The sequence below is a fragment of the Aulonocara stuartgranti genome, assembly GCF_965226115.1.
Source record: "Aulonocara stuartgranti genome assembly, chromosome: 1".
Lineage (NCBI taxonomy): Eukaryota > Metazoa > Chordata > Actinopteri > Cichliformes > Cichlidae > Aulonocara > Aulonocara stuartgranti.
The window spans coordinates 6,052,029-6,078,013 of record NC_138939.1 but is presented as its reverse complement, the minus strand read 5'-3'; the positions used below and the strand labels follow the sequence as shown (position 1 = coordinate 6,078,013).

The 25,985-nt window shown below is 39.9% G+C and overlaps 1 protein-coding gene across 2 annotated transcripts in view; it reads right to left on the bottom strand.

The window, feature by feature from the left end:
- The window catches only part of itfg1 (integrin alpha FG-GAP repeat containing 1), a 155,388-nt gene that overhangs the window by 55,160 nt on the left and 74,243 nt on the right, over positions 1-25,985 (bottom strand). For both annotated transcript variants that reach the window (XM_082526686.1, XM_082526687.1), the window contains exons 11-12: positions 15,393-15,543; positions 13,295-13,403 (exon numbers count right to left, since the gene is read on the bottom strand). In XM_082526686.1, the coding sequence (XP_082382812.1) occupies positions 13,295-13,403; positions 15,393-15,543 (260 nt within the window). The remainder of the gene's footprint in view (positions 1-13,294; positions 13,404-15,392; positions 15,544-25,985) is intronic.

The window sequence follows — 25,985 nt, the reverse complement described above, 5'->3', positions numbered from 1 at the left end:
TCCTTACTATGTTTTGTAATAAGTGCAAATTTAAAAAAAAATCCTTTTACACTGTTGGGGGTAAAAATGCTAAAATTTCTCCTAAATTATTAAATCTGAACACATGCACAGGTATTTTCAGTCATGTTGTTACAGGTCTATAAAATCAAGCCTCCAGCTACGCAGTCTGCCTTAACAAGCCTCTGTGAAAGAATTGGTCATTCTAAAGAGCTCACTGAAGAGTGTCGTATTCTAATAGGATGCCATCTTCGCAGCATGTTCCCTCCTAAATATTCCCAGATATTCAGCTGTAAGTGGCAATATTGCAAGTGTGAGTGTTTAGGAACCACAGCAACTCAGCCATGAAGTGGCAGACCAAATAAAGTTAGGGATGTGGGAAGTGCTGGGGTACATAGTAGGTAAAAGTTGCCCACGCTCCATTGAATCATTAACTGCAAACTGCGTTCCAAACCTCCTTTGGTATTAATGTCATCACAAACACTGTGTGCTGGGAGCTTCATGCCATTGGTTTCCATGGTCCAAACAGCTTCTGTAGGTGTAATGTGTAGGTGGCACAATACTTTTAACCACAGACTGCTGAAGCTAATGAATGGGTTCAATTATAACAAACTGGCTGAAATTGAATCGAAACTGCTGCTACACATTCTGTGGTTGGCTTCATTGTTGGTGTCTGAGAAATCTGTACCATGCTGTGACTGCAAATATAATCAATGTCAGATCCATTCTTGTTTGCTTTCACCCTCAATAAAATCTCCAGAAAGACCTGGAGGAAAATATCAGTTACAGAGAAGCTGAAAAAGAGTTGCAACATTTCTGTTTTTCCTCTGTAATTCTCAATTAACGAGGATCCATTGGAGGGCAAGTCTGGTGCCAGCAGCCGCGGTAATTGCAGATCCAATAGCGTATCTTAACAAACTTCATTTTAACTTGAAAACATGCATTCTACCACTAAAGGTAATAATGCAATGCCTGATCACAGCAAATAAAGCACCTTCCAGGATCCACCTGGCTCACAAAAGTACCGACACAACCTTGAGATGCATAACTACACATATAATTGTAGCAGAGATTGTGAGACAGGTGTCATATAGTAATTTTTCTATTCATTGCTTGCCAAATGTGGATCTTCAGGTGGTTATTATGTCTATATTAATATATTTCTCTCTAAAGCACAAAACACAAACATCAGAACTAACCATCATCTTTGTGTTATACTGAAAACCTTTAATTTCATCTTGCATGTGCGAACCTGTTTTTACTGAAATTAAAACACCAACTTTGTCTCCAAGCAGCTCAACCTGAAATGTCCCTCTGATATATTCATTTCTGGAGAGAGAGGGGATCACTGGAGATTTCTCTCTGGTGGAAGTGTGCATGCATGAAGTATGCATTAGAGAATTAAAGATGATATACTTTAAATAAGACTATCATGCACTTTAAATATAATTTTGAATATCCTGCCTGTTGGTATCTAATCAAGACAGCAGACCTGTGAATGATTTAGTGTGTACTGCAGTTAGGTAAAAAAAAATTATTTATCTAGAAAATGATTAATCACTTTACAATTTATATTCTCATTCATATTCATTTATATTCTTTCTGAATAAAAAATACAAATAGTTCTTGACTCTTGGTAACTACAGTCTCAACATACAACAATCTGTCAGCCAAAAATGTCATTTTTGCAGTGTAGCCACATTCAAAAATTAACCTTCATTTCTATTCTTGGCCATCCTGGTGACTTCCATTGAAAATCTTCACATCTAGAAACTGTCACATCCAACTCAGACCCTGTCTTTTTGTTAGTGTTGTCATCTTCAGGCCATATTATGTCTCATTACCATCTTATATTTGAATTTATATTATATATATATATATATATATATATATATATATATATATATATATATATATATATATATATATACACACACACACACACACACACACATACATAGCCGGTTACCAAGATTACGTGAAGTACCCTCAGAAGGTCTGCTAGATGATGTTAATGCAGCACTACGGGCAATACCTACAACCACGATTACCGACACTAACAAGCTGATCTACAATACGGCAGCAGTGATCAGTGAGATGCTTGGCTACAAGTTGAACAGTGACAAGGGGCAGTACCCTCCATGGAGAAGGAGGCTAGAGGGCAAGATCAAAGTAGCACGGAGGGAGGTTAGCCAACTAACGGAGTTGCAGCAAGGTGCGACAAATAAGGTGCCTAAGAAATACAGCAAGCTGTCCATACCTGAGGCCTTGGAAACTGCCAAGCAAGGACTCACGGCCTTGGCCAGCCGCTTGAGGAGGTACACCAGAGAGATAGAAGGCAGGAGAATAAACCAGCTGTTCTCCACAGAACCAGCAAAGGTGTACTCTCAGTGGCAAGGGAACAATAAGAGAACAGCACCACCAAGGCTGGAGACGGAGCAATACTGGAAGAGCATATGGGAGAAGGATGCAACCCATAACGGCAATGCTCAGTGGCTAGAGGATCTGAGGGCAGACCACAGCGACCTCCCTGAACAGGGTCCAGTAACCATCACAGTGGCAGATATCCAAGAAAGGGTCTCCAGTATGAAGAGTTGGACAGCACCGACATGGTTCACGCCTACTGGCTGAAGAAGCTGACTGCACTCCACGAGCGTCTGGCAGCACAAATGAACCAGCTGCTAGTTAACGAGAGACACCCGGAATGGCTAACTGAAGGCCGGACGGTCCTGATCCCCAAGGACCCCAAGAAGGGACCGGTCCCCTCCAACTACCGACCAATAACCTGCCTCAGTACTACATGGAAGCTCCTGTCAGGCATCATATCGGCTAAGATGAACAGGCACATGGGTCAATACATGAGCGGGACACAGAAAGGAATTGGCAAGAATACCAGAGGCGCAAAACACCAGCTACTGGTAGACAGAACAATCAGCCGAGACTGCAAGACCAGACTGACCAACCTGTGCACTGCCTGGATTGATTACAAGAAGGCCTATGACTCAATGCCCCACAGCTGGATACTGGAATGCCTAGAATTGTACAAGATCAATGGGACCCTAAGAGCCTTCATCAGGAACTCAATGGGGATGTGGCGTACAACACTAGAGGCCAACTCCAAGCCCATAGCACAAGTCACCATCAAGTGCGGGATCTACCAAGGAGATGCTCTGTCCCCACTGCTGTTCTGCATAGGCCTGAACCCCCTCAGTGAGATCATTAACAAGACTGGCTACGGATACCGACTACGGAACGGAGCAGTTGTCAGCCACCTCCTGTACATGGATGACATCAAGCTGTATGCCAAGAGTGAACGAGACATCGATTCACTGATCCACACTACCAGGCTATACAGCAATGACATTGGAATGTCGTTCGGACTGGAGAAGTGTAGTCGGATGGTATCAAAGAGAGGGAAGGTAGTCAGAACTGAGGGGATTGAACTACCAGAAGGCAACATTGCAGACATAGAGGACAGTTACAAGTACCTGGGGATCCCGCAGGCAAATGGGAACCATGAAGAGGCCGCTAGAAAGGCTGCAACCACCAAGTACCTGCAGAGGGTCAGGCAAGTCCTGAGGAGTCAGCTGAATGGTAAGAACAAGATCCGGGCCATCAACACGTACGCCCTGCCTGTGATCAGGTACCCTGCTGGGGTAATAGGCTGGCCAAAGGAGGAGATAGAAGCCACTGACATAAAGACAAGAAAGCTCCTTACCATGCATGGAGGGTTTCACCCCAAGTCCAGCACCCTGAGGCTGTACGCTAAGCGGAAGGAAGGGGGCCGGGGACTGGTGAGTGTCAGCACCACAGTCCAGGATGAGACAAGGAACATCCAAGAATACATTGGGAAGATGGCCCCAACTGACCGAGTGCTCAGTGAATACCTCAGGCAGCAGAAACCCAAGAAAGAGGAGGGAAACGAGGAACCATCATGGAAGGACAGGCCCCTGCACGGTATGTACCACCGGCAGATAGAGGAGGTGGCTGATATCCAGAAATCCTACCAGTGGCTGGACAAAGCTGGACTGAAAGACAGCACAGAGGCACTAATCATGGCAGCACAAGAACAAGCTCTGAGTACAAGATCCATAGAGGCTGGGGTCTATCACACCAGGCAAGACCCCAGGTGCAGGCTGTGTAAAGATGCCCCAGAGACAATCCAGCACATAACAGCAGGGTGCAAGATGCTAGCAGGCAAGGCATACATGGAACGCCATAACCAAGTGGCCGGCATAGTGTACAGGAACATCTGTGCCGAGTATAACCTGGAAGTCCCGAGGTCAAAATGGGAGATGCCCCCAAGGGTGGTGGAGAATGACCGAGCTAAGATCCTGTGGGACTTCCAGATACAGACGGACAAAATGGTGGTGGCTAACCAACCGGACATAGTGGTGGTAGAGAAACAGAAGAAGACGGCCGTAGTGATCGATGTAGCGGTTCCGAATGACAGCAATATCAGGAAGAAGGAACACGAGAAGCTGGAGAAATACCAAGGGCTCAGAGAAGAGCTCGAGAGGATGTGGAGGGTGAAGGTAACGGTGGTCCCCGTGGTAATCGGAGCACTAGGTGCGGTGACTCCCAAGCTAGGCGAGTGGCTCCAGCAGATCCCGGGAACAACATCGGAGATCTCTGTCCAGAAGAGCGCAGTCCTGGGAACAGCTAAGATACTGCGCAGGACCCTCAAGCTCCCAGGCCTCTGGTAGAGGACCCGAGCTTGAAGGATAAACCGCCCGCAGGGGCGTGCTGGGTGTTTTTTATATTATATATATATATATATATATATATATATATATATATATATATATATATATATATATATATATAATATCCTTATATAATTTTTTTTTTTTTTTAATTTTGTATTGTACTTTAGCTTGGTTTTTGCAAACTAACACTGCATGTGCGGTGTGTGTTTCTGGCACTCCAGCATTAGGCACTCCATATGGCTGGGTTAAATAAAAGCTATTACCAACAATTCACCTTCATATTAACTAAAATACTCAGGGTCTAAATCTGAAAAGCAACTTTAGAGCATACCAAATTCAACTGACTATACAAAAGAAACCTTCCTTGAAATACTGTCAAAACAACAAGACATATAGAACCGATATGATTTTTACCCTCTGCTTTCAATTTTATTTTATTTATTACAGAATGGCGTCCTTACTGCTAACTTTTTCACTGCTCTGTGGCTCTACTCACAAAGTTATAGCATGCTTGTAAATAATAAATGGTTCGATAGCAACAGAGGTACAGGTCTTGATGGAAAGCACTACTGAGGGGACTATTCTATGTCAGGAGCTTGGAAGCATAAGATGTCAAACCAGTACAGGTTCAGGTCATCTCAGTGTGAACATGCCTGCAAGAGTCCAGGATTCTGGCAGGCAGAAAGGCAAGGTTGCTGTCTAAGGTGTGTGTGATGGAAATTGTGATGGATTTAGCCTGGAAAGTCAAAGTACTTCATGGTATCTGAGCTTTCACTCAGAAACTGCGCACACATGCAAGTGTATACCAGGCTGGACACAAAGTAAATCCTACAGTGGGTGTTGTTCAATAATGCGCATGGGAGGGTTGAGGGATGTCATCTTGAGAAAATGGGATTTCATCTTACAGAACAGAGGACTGTATCAGGCTGTCTACAAAGACACACAACTAACTGACAAAGTGTCAAGGCTGAATATGAAGTGCACGCTTTAGGCCTCACTTACTACAGTGTAATACTATTAGCTGTGCTATCAGAGATGCCTGAATAGAATGGTAAATAAACAGTTCTATCCTCATGGGGATTCACAGGATGTGCAAGGCTATTAAGCTGAATTTGAGCTCACACTCACAAGGGAGAGGAATGAAATGTTGACAAGGTGTGAACACTTGACAGATACATTTTTATTTTGGTTGCTTGTTGCTCTCTCATCTGTACTCTGCTAGATGGAGTGAAAATGCAACACAGTGAACATGTATGAAATATTTACAACCAGAAATGTAATAAGTGAAGCTGAATGAAGAGGAGACACGGGAAAGCTGACAGTGGGGAGGAAAAAAAACATGAATTTTGGCGTGGGTGTATCTTTTTGTGTGTTGTTTGAAGTGCTGCAGTGAGACAAGACATGGATAACGATAAGGACGGCAGAGTTTAAAGAGGCGGCACGAAAGGAATTCCTGTTACGGCACGAGGAAAGGGGACGTGTCAAGGTCACACACGTACAAGCATACACACAAAAGCTGTTAGAAAACTAAAAACAAATGACTCTCTTTCACTTTTTTGGCATATATAAACCACCTAATATATAATAGTTTTAGTATTTTGCTATATTTCTTCCTAATGTAGTGGTCTTTCAGATTCCCAATTTGTACAACCATGTTTATTGATGTTGAGCCGACTATGCCTGGAGAGAATCTAGATTACAATGTGCCTCCTCTGATGCACACAAAGTCACCAGCTGCTTCTTTCCTATTAGCTGTAAGGGGTTTCATTGACAGGAGGGAATCCATGCAGAGGTTCATGCCATTTCCTTGCCTCCCTTCTCATTCTAATTACCCAGAACCCCTGCGAACCAGCTTCTTAAAATGTTGCAGAAGAGCATGTAAACAACAAGTTCGAAAGAAAGAATATCAGAAAAGCAGCAGTTCCTCTCTGACTAGAATACAAACTGAAATATGTGCACTTTATGTGGGAACAAAATTTCATCTTGTGTTGGAGCCCAGGGATTTCTGGTAAGCAGAGTCTACAACCAACCAATATATTATAGCCCACTGAATTTGGAAAATGGGTTCTGTGCATCTAGGGATAAAGATTTGATGAATATACTTAATTTCATTGGGATTTTTGTAAACAGTATTGCGACAATGATTTCAGGAATTGTTACTGTCTATAAATTAAATACCTTGCATTATTACAGCACAGCCACGTATTTTTGGCAGTCTGTTTACAGACTGGCGGCTATCTTGTTGCACTTTTAATTTTTTTAAATATTGGATAAAGGAATCCTGTCATTTCCTACACAACCCAGCATTAATAAGAGAAATCGCTAATAAAAGCCACTTGCTTGTAATCAGTGGCAAACTACTGTGTAAAGGTTGAGTGTGCGTGTCAATGTGTCAGCGTTTTTGCTTGTACAGAATCTAAAGATGTTTTAAAATGTCCATCAACTTCAGGAGATTGTGACACTTTCTTTTTCTACATCAATAACCAAAACAGCTCAAGATCAAGGTTTTCTGAGGAAATCAGAGCAAGTTTGTTGAGGTGATGATATGAAGATCCCCAATCAGAAGCTTTCCTAGGGACTGCTAACTGAGCAGCATCTTAACTGTGCATGTCAATGCATCACTTACCTACTGTAACCTACTGTCATTATTTAGCTCATGTGTGACAGCACTGGAATCCTATTGCCATAACCGTCTGTCTTCTCTCTTTTATAGTTTCTTCTTTGTCCTCTTTGTTTTTCTCTCTGTACTTTTTTGCAGGCATTTCTAGCTCAGAAACAGCATTTTTCTCAGCCCCAACAACCAGAGAGTTTATTTTTATATTGGTTGCAGTTTATTGTCTTTTTGTGCTCTTCTCTCTCCTTCCCATTACTCCCTAACTGGCAGCAGATGGCTGTCCAATCTTGAGCCTACTTCTGATGGAGATTTCTCCCTGTTAAAAGGTCGCCAAGTGCTAGCTCAGAGAGGATCACTGGGAGTTTGTCTACTGAAAGTGTGTATGCATGAAGTATGCATTATAGGGTTATAGATGATAGGCTTTAAACAACACTATCATGCACTTGAAATATAAATGTTAAATTTCTGGCTACTGGTAACTAATCAAGCAGGTGTTAGCCATAGTAATGAGACGGCTTGTGAATGATATAGTGTGAGCAGCAGTTAGCTGGAAAAATTATTTATTTAGAAAATGATTCACCACTTTACAGTCTATATTTTGGAACATCATAATAAAACAAAATGTTTTCTTTCTGAATAAAAATATTTGTTAAATCTTGTCTTGACAGTCTCAACATATATCTGTCTGCCAAAAATGTCATTTTTGCAGTGTGGTCACCTTCAAAAATTAATATTAATATCAGCAGCAGATTACATCTGCAGATGCCAATTTGCAAAATTGGGACTTGGTGAATAATTACTTCCCTTTTTACAGCAATTTAAAGACATTGTTGGTAATATGTGTTGGTGAGTCATTACAACTGCTCCTCTTGAAAATTCGAAATTTCACTTTTTATTTCAGAAACGATTAATAATTCAACCCTATGTAATGAAAACATTAGTGCTTGTCCATATCAAGTCCACGCAGACTTCTTGTGGGTACCTAGGAACCACTTGCACCTTCAGTAGGACAACCTTTCAGCTTAAACACATGTCTCACAAATGCAAAATGGAAGCCAAGACACAAGACACCTGGGTCAAATCTTAGCGCTACAACTTGATATCCAGGTCACTGCTTCTACTTCAACTAACCTTGACATGACATGTCACAGAACACACCTTGCCATTACCAGGTTGCCAAGTTCCCAGAAACAACAGTATTGCTACCAACTGAACCAAATAGAGGGTTTTAGTGTCAGTTGTAACAGGTCGGTGCAATGGAACTAACCTTCTTCTGCCTCTCACATCCTATTATTCCATGAAAGTATGGCACTGCTCTGCCACTCCTCCTTCTGACTACTGTGTCATTCAAGTGGTGGAGAGAGCAGTGATTGGTTTGCTGGCTCAATTCAAAGATGTGTATTAAGACATTTAACTGTCTAACTGAACGGGCTAACAAGTGAAGGGTACTTGCACTATACCACTGTGGTGGATACCAACATACTAAATTCCTAAATCCAAACTATAATTTTATTTCATTTAGTCTTATGACTCAAATCACTTGATCCACTATTGTGAACTTGATGTAATTTGAGCATTTGTTACCACCACAAACAATTTGTTTGAGTGGAATGAGGTCTCAAATGCCTTTATTGTTGATCTGCTGTGTCAACAGTATAATGTCTTCATTGAATCAATGACAAGTGAAAGGCATCATTGGTATACAGTGCACCTCAGGAGAGGTTAACTTGTTTTGTATGTAATCCCTTTAAAACAATATTGATTCTGAGGCATAATTTAAGTGTTAGTAAGTGCTAGTACCACTGTGTGTCGTTTTTTGTGTGTGATTCAGAAAGCAGAAGAGGAGGTGTAGTCCCTCCCCTCCCAATAGACAAAACAACAACTGTTCACCAACTGTGCAGAAACAGAAAGGGATGAGCAGCGCTCCTTTTCGTGCTAATGAGCAGAGCAGAGTGACAGATTAAATTGTGCACAGGCCCACCCCAGAGTGGAACTATTTTTACTTTTCTCAAATGTCACCAGGTACTAATGCTGTACAAACATTTTGACTTCAAAAGAACACATCTTGATTTTTACTCAAACACTGCTGCAATAAAAAAATGAAAGAAATAAAATCTATTAACTTAAAAAAAAAAAAAAAGTGAGCCAAAAATACATGAAACTATTTCTGAACAGATACTGAAGCCAAAGCTGCTTGTAGTGAGACATTTGAATACAAGTTTTACAGCACTCTTGGACAAAAAGTGTGTGCCGTTTCTTCAGACTTAGTGAACATTTAATTGTCTTCCTTGCATAAAAGAATAGAAGGTATTTTTTCGAGGATCTCTGACAGCTTTGCCTGACTATCAAAAGTGGAAAATGACAGGATAATTGGGTAATGAAAAAGTAGAAAAAGACAAGCAATAACTGTATCAGGCTATTGACTCCCTAAAACAATACACTACACCCATACCCATTGCTTTAACTTTGGGTTAATAACTTTACCTGATGATACTAAATTTTGGTGGTAAATCAGTTCATTTACAACCTGAATCACACATTCTTGGCTTGATTTTTAAATCTTTGCTGTAAAAAAGAAACAAATGCACAGTAAATAGAAAAAAAATGTAATTTACTGCATAATTATTGCATACAATTGGAAATATGGCATGAAAGCAAATCAGCCTCTTCAACCTCTTCATTAAAATTCTCTCTGACTGAGAAGGTCATGCTGACTATTAAAAGAGGTGATGCTTTAAAGAAGCTGGCCTGGAGAGAAATCTTTATGATATACACCCTCAACACCATGGGAATAAATAGAACTGATGATTATTTAAATATTAAATGCCTTTTGATTTATGTGACAGTTGATAATTTGGGGGTTTGTCTTGAAGTAAACAGGAACCTGATAATGACTTTTCTAATGGATAAAAGATGGCCAGTGGCTTTGGTATATGAGGTTTTATGCATGTATGATGGATAATGTACTAGCTCTGTCCTTGTGTATATAACTTAATTCATTTTGTGTACCTCACACACTTTAATGAAGTCTTTGTGTTGAAATATCTACGTGTACTTCCACTGAAATGTGACCCAACAGACAAGTCAAACTCACTCTACTGTACAAAAAAATATCAGGTATAATATATGCTTCGGCCGGCAAAATCCAATCACCAGTTTGTCGCATCTTATAGACATGCCAGCCAGAAACTTCTACCAAAAGAAGCCAGCTCATCTACGATTCGGAACAATCGACATTGGAACTCTGACTGGATGCAGCCGAGAGCTGGCCCAGGTACTCAAGAAGAGGAACATCGACATAGCCTGTGTTCAAGAATGCAAATGGACCGGAAGCAAAGCGGCGGAGAATGGAGAGGGATATAAGCTCTTCTACTGCGGAGAGAGAGCCACTAAGAATGGAGTGGCCATCGCACTCAGCAAACACCTGCTCCAATCCCCGTATAAGATTGAGCGAACATCTGATTGATTAATGTCTATCAGAATCGAACTAGGAACAGCTGACGTTAATGTTGTGACCTGCTATGCACCACAGACTGGATGCAGGGATGAAACAAAAAATTAATTTTGGGACACGTTGGACAGGATCATACAGCGCATCCACAACATTGTGGAGGACACCATTGGTTCAACAAAACCGGGTGAAAAATACATTGAGAAACAGGTCTGGTGGTGGAATGAGGAGGTACAAAAAGCAATAAAAGTGAAGAAGCTGGCCTATAAGACTTGGTGGCGATCGCGAGCGCATGAAGATCTCACCCGATACCGCTCGCTGAAATCAGCAACAAAGAGGGCAGTGGCCTCCGCGAAAAGACGAAACCCCAAGATTTTTATGACCAGCTCCAAACCCCAGAAGTGACCAATAACATCTACCGACTTGCCAAAGCCCGCCACCGCGTGAAGTAGGACTTTGATACAAACCATGTTGTCCAAATCAAAGGAGCCAATGGGCAGGTTCTGCGAGACCCCCGAGACATCCTTCAGCGCTGGTCAGATTACTTCGCTGGAATCAGCAATGAAGAATTTACACATCCGCCTATCCCGCCCGCGGACCCAGTCGCAGGGCCTGTCACACCAATCACCACTGCCGACGTCCAAAACGCGTTGAAGAAAATGAAAAACGGAAAAGCCACAGGACCGGACGACATCCCAGCTGAAATTTGGAAGATGATGGGCAACTGCGGTACAACATTCCTTGCAGCACTCTTCAACCATATCACAGTCGAAGACAAAGCCCCCCGAGCTTGGACATAGAGCATCACAGTGCCCAACTGGAAGGGCAAGGGAGACGTCACAGAGTGCACCAACTATCGACCAATTCGTCTACTCTGCCATGCAATGAAGATCTTCGAACGTGTCCTGGCAAATCTGATCCGTCAACTGGTCACAATCACCCCGAATCAATGCGGCTTTGTTAAGGGCTGTGGATCTATCGATGCCATACACGCGGCCCGTTTGCTGATGGAAAAGCACCGGGAAAAGAACAAGACGGTGCACATGGTCTTCCTGGATCTGGAAAAGGCATTCGATAGGGTCCCCCACAAGCTGATTTGGCGATCATTACGAACTCATGGTGCCCCGGAAGCCTATGTGAAATGGACTCAGCTGCTCTACCGTAACGTCACAAGCGAGGTCCGATGTTCAGCGGGAACATCACCAGCCTTCCCGATTACCGTTGGCATCCACCAGGGCTCGGCCCTCTCGCCCCTGCTGTTCACTCTCTGTATGGACACCGCAACGGCTGATCTGCAATCACCACATCCATGGAGCCTCCTGTATGCAGATGATGTGTGCCTATCAGAAACAGAAAACTGCCTAGCCCTGCAAACCCAAACACAAGCATGGAAAGACTGGCTCTTCGAAAACGGCATGCGCCTGAACATCAAGAAGACTGAGTACCTTGAATGCAGCCCCCAGACCAACAGCACCATCACTATCGACGGCGAGCCGCTGACTAAAGTTGCCCAATTCAAGTACCTTGGGTCCCTTGTCATCTCGGACTGCGAAAGTCTACCAGACGCCAGACTCCGTGTCAACACAGCGTGGAGGAAGTGGCATCAGGTGAGTGGAGTCTTATGTGACAAGAGAATGCCAATCTATCCTAAGGTCAATTGTGCGCCCAGTGGCACTCTACGGGTCAGAGTGCTGGCCAGCGACGACCAAACATGAACAAGCTCTTCACACCATGGAGATGAAGATGCTGAGGTGGCTTCTGGGTCTAGGCCACAAGGAAGACCAAAAAAAGCGCTGGATGGACCGAATCAAGGATGATATGAAGGCTGTGAATATTACACCAGAAGACGCCCTTGATAGAAAGAAGTGGAGGAAGGCATGCAAGATAGCGGACCCTGTGTCGCGGGATATAAACCGCTAGGAAGAAGAAGAATATATGTTTCACAAAAAAACCAATTACTCCTCTTCCTCTCATCTCAACTGCCATTGATTCATTAATGGCACCAACATAGACTAGGAGAAGTGTGGTTTTATGTTTTGAGAGGCAATAGAGTGCAATAGAGTGCCTTATGTGCTGTACAAGGAGACTAGATTCGAAATGGCCTTTTGGGAGAAGGTGCATTTACTACAGCAGATCTTTTTGTGCGGACAGTGGCCAGTTTAATTTAAGATGAAATTGAACAAAAAGCTCAGAGAGATCCCTTTTTCACCACCAACTGAGTAGCTCCAGGCTAGAAATCAAAATATGACAGATAATAGTCATGACCATCTGCTTTCGAGGTTGGGGAAAAGACTTGCTCATGTTTAATGTTCCTAATTGGTCTAGGAGGGGCTGTTACAGAAAGAAAATAAGAAAAAAAGGACTAAATGATAATATATTCAAATTTCAGTATGTGTATGTTATCTGGTGAGGACAGCTTGGGAATGGAAATAAATGTTCCTTCATGTTGCCCCTTCAAGGGACTGGTTTCAGCATGGGGAGAGTAGTGAGAAAGGGAGCATACTTGGCAAATCAGTCCCTTACCCATCACTTTAACGAAGTAGGCATCGGCTTCGAAATTGTTCTTCAAAGCGTGAATTCTCAAGTCCTGTTTGCCCTCTGCCTTGCTCTGAACCAGCATGTCTAAAATACCCTGCAAATGAAGACAGACACATAGATAAGGGACAATGAGAGCATGGCATGGTGCTTCTTCTGATGTACATTTTTATCCCTCTGACATACTGGATGTCTCATCCAGAATTATCGCATCATCTCTATTCCGCTGTCTTTCTCCTTTCCTCACTAAGTCTCTCTTTCTCTCGGTCTCATTTATAAATTCTCTCTCAGGGGCGAGTGAGAGAGCCAAGCACTGAAAGCGGGAGAGTTGAATTTAATAGACAGGCCACATTAGCAGTAGTAATTAATTCTGATAAGACAAGAACATACAGTAGATCGCAATACAGCTTCTGTACTATATGTAGTCTCTCATTAAGAGACTGGGGGTGAGTGCTGGAATCAAAGTCTACGACACACACAAAGAAGGATTTTGACAAAGGTAGTGTGTAAGAGAGTATGTGTAGATGTTTTCTAGCAAGGCCCATTTGCAGCATTAATTAAATGCTTAATATCACAGAGCAACACACTTAACACACTTAATGAGAGCAAAACCTAACAAATCATTTCCCAACGTTTGGGAAAATTAAAGTATAGCTCATCTTGTTTTATCTACTCTTCCTCTATAGTGGTGTATTGCCAGGTCCTGCATCTATTGCACCCACTCCCACAATGAATCAAATTCCAAAATAAAAATGCACAAAGTGAAGAATAACACTGCAACAATGAGGGAGAGCAAAAAAACCAAAAACACACAGAGCACTCATGCGCGCGCACACACACACGCACACACAAATAAATACAGTAGCTCAGAAAAAAAGGGGGGAAAAAAAAGCACACTCATGCACACGCTACCCCATGTGCTTATAAATATTTTAATAACAACAATGAAGCACTGAACCAAATACTCATATTCTCAGTCTAAATCAGGAGTTATTGCTTCAGAATATAAAAGAAAACCGATTAATGTAAACAATTCTGTTAATGCGCGTGTCAAAAAAGCTTTACACATAATCCACTTTTCTGCATTAGAGATATCCTAGTTTGCACACTCTCTGATATGCATTCCTCTGCTCCATTTGGCAAGGATTTCTTTACGTAGGATTTTTCACAAAATGATTTCAGTTTATTGGTATATCTAACAAAATAAGACAAAAGTGGAAAGACTGTGAGCGGAGACAAATGACCCAGAGCTGTATTCTGAGGGTCAGCTGGATGACTGCATAGTTGACTTGTGACAGTTGTTAATGCTGCATTCATAAAGAGAAAAGTACTATACTAATAGCCTACCAGTATGAAGTAATTAATTAATTAATTAATTAATATGAGTTCAGAAAGAGCAATATTATTTTTGACAGCAGGGAAATCTGACTAGTTAATGCTTTGACTCTAACAATCTAACAGAGAATGGTAGGTCTAACTAATCTAATGTTGACATTTATTCACTTGATGTCAGCTCTTAAACTAGGAGAGGTGATGAGTGTGGGTGCTTTTTGCTAAAAAAGATATGAGCCTAACTTGTCTGATATTCTCAGAGTTTGCATGTAAGAGTTCAGGTAAGATTAACTTGTCAGGAGCATTGGATCTACTTACACAAAGGTGGATGACGCTTCCCTCATCATAAAAGCAAATCTAATATTGCAGTGGGAGTTGTTATAGTTGTTATTATAGTTAAATTTTCAAAAGTACAAATATTGCAAGCTGCATACAAGGCTCCTGTGAGTCTCCTAATGTATAAATAACAACAAAATAAAATAACAAGGTTAAATGATTAAATATGCTGCACATGGCTTTTTATGTATATTTAAAATAGGCTATATTTAAAAGAAAATCAGCTGGCTAAAGAACTGTAGTTCCACTAGACCAAGATAATCTTTGGCTATGGAAATGTAGTCAAAACACAAAAAAATTATTAAGAATAGTATCCATAGAAATGAGTTTTTAAAAAGGCGTAAGAAATGGTACAGAGAATGATTTATGAAATACTACTGGACAGAACTGAAAATCAACACAAAATTTAACTACTCACGTCCTCATAGATGTCAAAGAAAGTTGCCCTGACGGCATTTTGAATGGCTCCTAAATCTGACTGGTCCCAGTGGATGTGGAACATTCGTCCAACACTGTGGCAAGTGTTGCTGTTACAGGGCACGTTCTCCAATAGGAAGGCCTGCTGGCCACTGGGGGACAAAGAGAGAGAAGGGGAAAAAAACATTGTAAGTGCATGTTACCATTTACATTTAGACAGTGACAGAGAGCCCTGGTGATGTCAAATGTAAGTAATGTTCATGTCATCAGCTGATCAGTACTTTGCTTGTGTCGAGTTTGTTATCTGGCAACAATAACACCACGATGAGTCTTAGCTGGAAGTTTGATGCTTAGAATCATTTGGAGCTACAGGCTTTTACAACAACATGACATTTGTTATGCACTTGGAATTGACAAATTAAAATGCTACAACATATTAATTTAGGGTTGATTTTCTCTTTTTAAGATGATGAGAGCTGCCTTAGGCTGCTGCCCTGAGGAAATTTTGTGCTTTTTAAAAAAACTTTAATAATTTTCTGCATGACTGGATATAGTCCAAACCTTACATTGCACTGTGTCATAGTGTATATATTGAAGGGTGACAAATTATAGGAAAAATGATGAGCCCTTAACTAACATTGGAAACGATTCAGCTGTTTTGTAAGCTTTGAGTTCATTTTTATTATAGTGCAAGGTCATCGAATGCATTATACTATAATTTGGTCCCTAAGATTTGGGACATGAAAGTTTTGGGGGGAGGTTCAAATTTTTCCTCTGTAAACCACCAGAGTGGAGTTTGAGTCAAATAACTAAGATGTGACAGAAATTACTTTAATTAAAGTATAACATTAACTGTTTAGGAAATACAGCCATTTTTGTGTAAAGTTGCAAATAGAAATTTCCAGTTAACTCTGTCAAATGCTTTTTCTGCATCTAAAGAAAATATTGTAGTTTCAAGGTTTTTACTGTATGAGTAGTCTATCAAATTAAGTAATCTACGTGTATTTGTTGATGAGTGCCTACCTTTTATGAAACCAGTTTGGTCAGGATGAATTAAGAGGGGGGTTATTTTCTCCAGTCTCTTTGAGAGAGCTTTGCAGAATATTTTTAAGGTCTACATTTATAAGGGATATTGGACGATAGCTTGCGGGATATACAGGGTCTTTGTCTGATTTTAGCAGGAGATTAATGTTTGCAGAATTCATATTTGATGGAAGTCTGCCCTTTTCTTTGATTTCCAACAACGTTCTGTAAAATCTGGTGCTAGAATCGTCCAGAATTCTTTGTAGAATTGTGCAGGAAAGCCATCTGGACCTGGAGTCTTATTATTGTGCATACTTATCAGGGCTTCCTGGAGTTCACCTGATGTCAGTGGCGAATCCAGTGCCATTGCTTGAGTGTCTAATAATTTTGGAAGAGTTATGTTGTCTAAAAACTGATCAATTTCCTTTTTAGACGGGTTTATTTGTGGTGAATACAATCTTTTATAGAAATCCCTGAAAATGTTGTTTATTTGTTTCGGGTCATATATTGTGTTCCCAGATGAATCTTGAACAGCACATATAGTTGTGTTTTCTTTATTTATTTTTAGCTGGTTTGCTAGAAATTGACCGGATTTATTACCATGTTCATAATTTTGTAAGCATAGTCTTTGTACTAAGAATTTTATTTTTTTTTATCAATTATCTCATTTAACTCTAGTTTTGTTTTGCGTATTTTGTTCAATGTTTCCTGATCTTGGTGGGACGCATAGGCTTCTTCAAGTGATTTAATGGTTTTTTCTAATTCCTGAATATCTTTGTTTTCTTCTTTCTTTTTATGTGATGAGAAAAATTATTTTACCTCTCATCACAGCTTTCTCTGCTTCCCATAGAACAGATGCTGAAGTTCCGGGAGTGTCATTATAGTCTAAATATGAAGTCCACTCTTTTTTAAAATATTTAATAAAGTCTTCATCTTTAAGCAGTGATGTATTAAATCTCCAGTTTTTACTTGGCGTAGTATTATTCTTGTGCATTAGTGTTAAAGATACAGGAGCATGATCGCTGACAGCTATAGGGTGAATCTGAATCTATAGGGTGTCTGAAATGCCATTTTTATTATAGTGCAAGGTCATCGAATGCATTATACTATAATTTGGTCCCAAAGATTTGGGACAATTTTTCCTCTGTAAACCACCAGAGTGGAGTTTGAGTCAAATAACTAAGATGTGATAGAAATTACTTTAATTAAAGTATAACATTAACTGTTTAGGAAATGCAGCCATTATTAATAATATCCAATCCTCAGTATAAAATACTTATGGACCTCAACTTACTTTGATCTCTTTTATCCCATGATAAAACATTTCTACCCTGATAAGCCCCTATCTGTACAGAAAAAAGGGGTCAGTGAACTGTTTCAGGAGTATGAAAATGATGTGAATCTGACACTATGGCTTTTAAAGTGGCAGAATATTAACTAAAATGAACACAGATGGAAAATTCTAGACAGATATATCACAAAGAACCCTCCACCACCATCATCTTCATACCAAAGGAGAATATCTTTTGGAAGAATGGTGCCCCATTCCTTCATTGAGTTACAAAGATAAGTTGAGGTCTAAATACTGAAGCTTACTGTGGTATTTCCTGCACCTTGTATTTGGCATTTCTTTACAAATGCAAGCAAATAAGTATACTTGATCATATACTTGAGTTGAGGCAAAACCCAACCCCTTTCCTCTATTTTCCACCCATCTCTGTACTTGCACTTTTTCTGTGCAGTCTTTGTCACATCTTAATTCACTGGCGAGACTAAATTCAATCTTTATCACTGGAGATAGCTATCTGTACCTGTTCTTAGATCTCAGTGGGATTGCTGAGCTTTAAAAAAAAAAGAAAAGCTGTTGGTTTAAAAATAGAATAATTGTGAAAGCCCTCAGTCAATCAGGATTGTAAACACCCATCCCCACCATCACCACTACCCACAAAGCTAGTACAAGCCTCTGGGGACTAGAAGATAGACCGCAAGCGGGGACATCTTTCATCAAGGATATTTTAGAAAGACTGTGTGATCTTTTCAGCAGCAGGAAAACATTCTATCCTCATGCTTCCAGAAAATGGTGAACAGAAAAGATAAAATACTGTAATGTATAGAGTGTGTTGCTTGATAAAACCATGATTGATGGAGACGTGTCAATACGATTATCTTATCCTCCTTGGAATTGTGTTTGACTTTGCTTAGCATGCGATCTTGTAGAGAATATAAAAAGGGGGCACATCATATGGAGTCAGATGGAGTCAAGAGAAGTACCACACTACGACACGATGCACCAACACAAGTTACTATTGTGTCAACCACAAAGGGAGGAAGACACTGCAACAAAAGAATCATTGTAAAGTTTATGTAGTGATTATGAAGTGTATGCTCTATTTAAAGTATCAGCTGTGTGCAGTTGTTACATTATGGCACCATAGTACATTATAGTTGCAACACATATCTGATAAATGGTGATGTTACATAACAGCAAGCTTCAGAAAGTGGAAACCTACTGGTCAAATTGGTACTTGAAATATGCTTGTAAGCCTCTCCACTGCTGTTAGCTGTGTGATAGGAAAAAACGGAGCTTGTGGAACCAGGAGTAAGAGAAAGCAGATGAACAACTTTTGTAATATTGTATTTTATCCCTGTAGTCCTTTTCATAAAGCATCTAATTGAAATTTTGATTGTTGCTTTTCACAAAAAAACACAAACTCCTGTAATCAGCAGCAAACAGTTCAAAGTTTTGCTAAACTGGATCGTCTGACATAAGACTTACTAACTTCCAAACACAGAGGTGGAGAAGCTACAGAGCTTGGAAACCTTAATTGTCACGTAAAATGTTGACATATATTTGGATGGAATTAACACGTGAAATGCAATGAGCAGGTTGCCTCTGCAATATTCAGGACCTGTCATGGTCCTGTCACATCAACACCCTGGTTAAGAAAGCCCGTCAGCGTCTCTTCTTCCTCAGAAGACTTAGAGACTTCCATCTGCCACTGAAGGTGCTCAAGAACTTCTACTCCTGCACCATCGAGAGCGTCCTGACGTCAAACATCTGCACCTGGTTTGGGAACAGCACCAAGCAGGACAGACGAGATCTGCAAAGGGTGGTGCGCTCGGCAGAACGCATCATTCAATCAGAGCTCCCTGACCTGCTGTCCATCTACACCAAGCGGTGCAAGTCCAAAGCTAGGAAGATTATGATGGACCTCTCCCATCCCAACAATGGACTCTTCTCACTGTTGAGGTCTGGGAAGCGCTTCCGCTCCCTTAAGGCCAAAACAGAGAGAATGAAGAGGAGCTTCTTCCCCCAGGCTATTCGGGGCCTGAACCAGGTGTAAGACTGGACTCTCCCAAACACGTCACTATAAGACTGGACTCTCACACACGTCACCACACGCACCACCACACATTTCCTATAATCCTATAATTCCTATAATTTATAATCCTTATCTTTATAATCTCTTCTGCTATTTGCACATTCTTTACTGTAAATTCCTAAGTTAATTTGTAAATTTTTGTAGTAAATTGTAAATATTGTAAAACTTTTCTTCTGTCATTTAATGGTCGGGCATTGTACAGCTACAAGCATTACACCCCCATGTCATACTGTGTATGGTTGTGTGTGTGTGACAAATAAAATTTGAATTTGAATTTGAATATTCGGGTTAACTGAAAGTAATAAATGTGCATTTAGCTGTTAATTCCTAGATTCAATAAGGACAAGAATCTATATATAAAACACTTCAAAGAGCAGGGAAGAGCAGGAATTTAATTAATTCCTATAGCAGGGACGTAACGCTTCAGGCTCAGTGTCAGCTGAGATGGTGTGCTGCTGTTTCAGAATAGCTATATCTCTGTGTGGGGTGAGTGGGGTTGAAGGGTGGGGCTGCGGGAACCTCTGTAGGATTAACTGACTTTGGCTGTAATTACAGCTGGAGGTTTGTTTAAGGTCATTCTGTGTAACCCATGCGTACTGACAATGAACTAGTCCTCCCCTCCTCATTAGGCTTAATGCAAACAACACTGTATCCAGAATATGATCGGCTCTCATTAGGACCTGCAACTGCAGCACCTACTGGACAAGACCCAGTGTAAATGGTGAGCACTGATTGGCTCACCAGTAGATAATCATGCCTGTAGCCAGATAGATTTGTTGACATTCAGGGAGAGTATCTCTGTTTGTGCATGTGTGTGTTTGAGTGTGTGTAAAAAGAAAGTAACGCTATCAAAGTTTCAGGCTGAACTTTAGAAGGTATATGATTGTTATTCGCCAATATGTGTGTGTCCTTTCTGAGATTTTCGTACTTCAAAAGAACCTCTTTTCCAGCACTGCAGGGGTGGTTATGGTAGGGATGAACTCAAGGTCATAGTGTGGATCAGACTCAGACTTACACACAGGTACATGTGCTCTCAATATATACACACATACACACACAAACACACACAACTTTGTTCTCGGCATCGGTTTTATGTTTACAGCAGCAGGTAGAGGTGCAAACCTGATATCTATTCATATTATACACATGCACTCGTGCAGATGACTACTCTGAACCCACAATTTCGCATGCTGGTGTTAATTTTGATTTGAGCATCACAAATTTCTTTTTGTGTAATATAGTATTATGATTCAATATGTATTCCTTGTTTTTTGTGTTTTTTTGTTAGTAAACATCTACTTCATGTCCTCTATGATGTCTTCCCTGTCCACATTTCTTTTAAAACAATGTTAAGACATGCAACTCTTAAGTGTTTAGCATACCAAGTCAGATACATGGCGACACTGTGTTTTATATGGCAGTCAACTCCATGGCAGTGTAATACAGTATTTCATTTAATCAATGTAATATAAATGTTTTGGTGCATTCCATTTGAAATTGGAAGACCTTTTCAACTCTAACGCCTTGTTAAGTTGGACTTCGAACTTGAATGGTTGAGCACCCTCACCAACTCCAACTTCACCTTCAAAGATAGTGGCAGTGCATGTAAACTTTAGTGACTGGTTGTGACAGGCTAAATAACCCATACAGGGACCAAGTTCTATCCATTTGCAAAAGAACAAGCACAGTGTTGTACTGTAGCTATACTCTGTGACTGGTGTTGTTTAAAGTACTGCCACAATTGTTCTATGCTGGATTTATTCAGCTAAAAAAAGTAAAAAGGATTTGCAGATTTGTGGGGGAGTCTTGTGTATCTGTAATCTGTATCTCACATATTCTCAAAGTGAAGGGAGCTGAATTTGTCTCCACCACTAAAAGGATTCTTCTGTTAGAGCCCAGCTCAAGAGATCACAGTGAAAATGGTGTGCGCTGTCCATGGTCCTGAAGTTACACCAGTTTGATTTTATATTTTAATTTGAATGCAATAAACTTTATTAAAGAAAGATTGTTTTCATTAAATGCATTGATCATAACAAAAAATAGCACCTTCAAACCATCAGTACTATTCAAAAAATTAAAATGAAAAATGTGAAAAATGTGACTTTCAATGTCTAATGTCCAAGGGGTAATTATTTTAAGGATAGGGTCCAAAATCAACACTTTCTTCCTTCTTTATTTCTATCTTTCAGACATTTAGCATTGATTTTGCTTTTTCAACCTCACTACACAGGCTGTTAAATTCTTGCCACATTAGTTGAAAAGAACACAACAACAAAATATTGAAGAGTAGTAACAGGTTTTTCTGTGATGTTCCTGTGAGGTTAAAATATATAGTTTTACTGAAATGAGATTAGTTTTAATGGGGTTACTCAATACCAGGAGAGAAATGTCCATTCTTCTTATTTCATGGCATCAAATTCTTCTGCAGACAATTATGCACCAATGAGTGAAGTCAGTTATTATTATTATTGCTTTTTTTTTCTTTTTTTTTTTTAGCTTTTCTTTAACCAGGAAGTGAATACAAACCACACCCATCCTGCTAGTTAACAACTGAGTCATCATGCTGTTTAATTTGTAATAATGTCATATTGATCACAGCTTCTTCATCCTATATTGGTAATAAAACGTTTAAATAAAAACTGACAGTTAACAAAAACATGACATTAAATGCATGGCAAGACTTATTTTATAAATACCCTAATTGCATATTATAAGGTCTTTACCTTATGATATAAAACATTTGAGTCACCTGTTGCTGTGATTTGGCGCTTTAGAAATAAAACTGAAGTCAAAAAATTTCAATTGAATTGAATATTGAGCCTGTACCGACACTAATATGTGTGTGTATCTGAGGTAGTGTGCTTGAGAGATTCCATTATTGTATGAACCCAGTGTCAGCTCTGTTTTCTTGTGTGTGTATGTGCTTGTGGGGAGTCTTACACTATTTCAGGCTCTATCCACCTTCTCTCTAATTGGCCTCCAGAGGGGTGGTGAGTTGGCAGGAGGCTGACCAACTGATCACACCAATGACCCTTCTCTCCCTCAACCTCAAAAGCTCAGAGGCACCACTGTTACCTATCCACCTTTGTCCCTTTCCTCTGTCCATCCACTCATTCTTCCATCTACTCAATTCCCTAAAGCTGAATGACTAAGCTAACCTGGCCAACTTCTTCTTCATCTCTCTCTTTTTTTCCTTTTCTGTTCATTTCATTTCATCTTATCGGCCCTTCTGCTTCTCCCTCCACCTCAGTCCAACCAATCATACGCTTTTGTTCCACATTTCTGCCTTTCATAACTCCAAGGACTAACACATGGCTACAAGACATTTTAACAGTGTGTGTGGGTGCATTTCAAATTTCTCTTTTTGTTTTGATAATAACGACATTACAGTGCCAAGGAAAGACTCCCTTCTTCTTTCTTTGGTGAAATGACCTACTGTCCCTTTATTTATAGGGTATAATTTACCTAACTATTTATTTCATTATAACTTTAAAAAACAAAACACAAAAAACCAAAAGATTAAAAAAAACCTTTAAAATAATAAGGATAGACAATTTAATTTCCATATTTTAGGTCAGTATTAGTCTTATCTCATATTTATATGATTATAAATCCACTCTCAAATGTGTTTTTACAACAGGGTAATTGTACCGTACAATTTTGTTGTATGCAGACAATCTCACCTAGTACATTGCAGACTGTAACCACGTAGCTATATGTAGTCTCTCTTTCATAGTCTATCAACCCTAAAACATTTTGTGTTGTTTTGTGTGAAGAAACCTTACCATTTAATCTGCTTTCACACCATCTAAATCACTCGCTAATCAAATTGATCCAATCATAAAAAATTCGTTGTTTATGCTACTTTTCACCCATATTAGAATACATGATTTCAGCAGCTGGTCTATCTTTTAACCCATCATACATTCATCCTCCAAATTCACACCTTGCCTAACATGTTTTTGTGCCTAATCCAGAGCATGTTGTCTTTTTGAGTAGACCTGCTGCAGATTAGAATGTCTACTAGCCAAAAATATAGATATTTTTTATTGATGAAGAGTGAAGATAAATCAGTATACTGTTGAACTGTAAAACCTTCATAAAATCTAGACTTAGATTAGGATGGTTCTTTTAATCCTAAATATTATGTAACTACTTATGATCTGGTTTACCTATTTGCAATTAATTTTATTATTATTTTTTAAATCCTGTGTTTATGATTATGCATTCTGCTTTTGTGTGTCTGATTTCTATATAGTAAAAATATATAACAAATAAAGAACTCTTTCACAGACAAGTTTTAATGAGGGCAAATAGTACTGGTACTAGTAGAGTTCTCTGTAGCCTTTGAAAACAATTATATAATACTATTAACCCACTCTGAAGGAAGGAAATAACCCTGTTGATGCAATCACTGTGGGAATCTCCAGTTGCAATGATTCAGATGTAGCAGTCCTCCAACTTATTGACCAGCTGACAATAAGAGAGACTGAAAGACTGACAGCAACAGGAAAAACCCCCGAAAGACACGGACGAAAGGTGAACGAAGGGAACGAGTGGGCAGGTCCACGTAGACGAAGTGACAGTGAGACAGCGATATGTTGTCATGGCCCCGAGGGGCTGTGATTTCTCATTCTGCTAGCCACTGTGGTGATGAACACAGGCAGTAACTCACAACGACACAATCAAAGTCAAAGTACATCCTTTGGTAGTGTCACTCCTCTACACGGTCTGCCTGCTGTCACTCACTCTTTCATCCTCACTGTCTGTGTCTGGCTGCATCTTTGTCCTCACACACTTTACAAAGTCAGCTTTCTTCTGAGTCTTGCCTTATTTGACTTTTTCTTCACAAGCTTATCAAATAACAACCACCAAATTGTTTTGTTCACCAATATGTCAAACAAGGTTTTCATTACAAAAGAAAATCACAATCTGTGAAGCAAAATTCACGTATCCATTTCAGGGTTGCAGACGGGCTGGAGCTTACCCTAGCTGTGATAGATTGAGGGGGAAATTACACCCTGTCAGGTCAGAGAAGTTTGATAGCTAAAGTTAATTTTTGTAGAGATAATAATAATAATAATAATAATAATAATGGATACTTTATTGATCCCCATGGGGAAATTACTTGTTTTTCTCTGCATTTGACCCATTCACTCAGTGAAGCAGTGGGCAGCCCACTAAGCAGGCGCCCGGGGAGCAGTGTGTTGGGACGGTACCTTGCTCAGGGGTACCTCAGGGTAGCCGTTAAGTGGATTCGAACCGCCGACCTTCCGATCATGGGGCGACCACTTTACCTACTGAGCTATCCCTGCCCTGGGTATCAAATGGGTGCCATAGTGTCACCATGGTCTAATTGACTTAAAAATAACAAAACTGAAATACTTTACCCAAATTACTGATGAACTTATGATACAAAAATAGCAAATAAATATTATATGCAACCAATCACTGGACTTGTTCAATAATTTTGTTTATTTAAAAAAATTGTAAAACTAGTGGCTTGTAAATCAGCTTTAGCTGTGACATCTATGACAGAGGGTAGAAATTATACTGGATAAAAATCTACTCGTTAACATCTTGATGCTTGCACTATAATAATAAAGTAATTTGGATTTACTGAGTTACTAGACTTCTGGTTTATTGTGCTTTTCACAAATCAGTTAAACTAAACTGATCACCTACATTTTTATGCCTATGACTGTGTGCTAAGTACAGCCAAATAGAAATCGGATTACACGTGATCTTTACAGACAAATACTAAATGAAGAATAGACAAAAAAGTTTAAAAAAAAAAAGTGAAAAAGTATACAGCAATGGAGTTTACTCAAGACTGTCCAATCAAAAACTGGATTTTGAGGACAGTAAATGTGAAACATTATAACCTGGGAATAGCCTCATTTCTACTGTGTTGTTTTAACCGACAGAAAACAGCAATAACACCATTGTGCTGTGACAATATGTGGTAAGAAATACTAGAATGTGGTACAATGACAACTTTTGACACTAATCATCAAAATGACAAACACCCTCAGTCATTACATTACTTAGCAATTTCCAAGAAAGCTGCATAATTTACTTCATTTAGGGTGTCATTTGAGTTCAAACCAGCCTCCTGCAAACAAAGCAAAACTTAGCAAAGAAAATACTGTGCAGGACTAACAAGCCAAAAGTCTCATGCTACTACA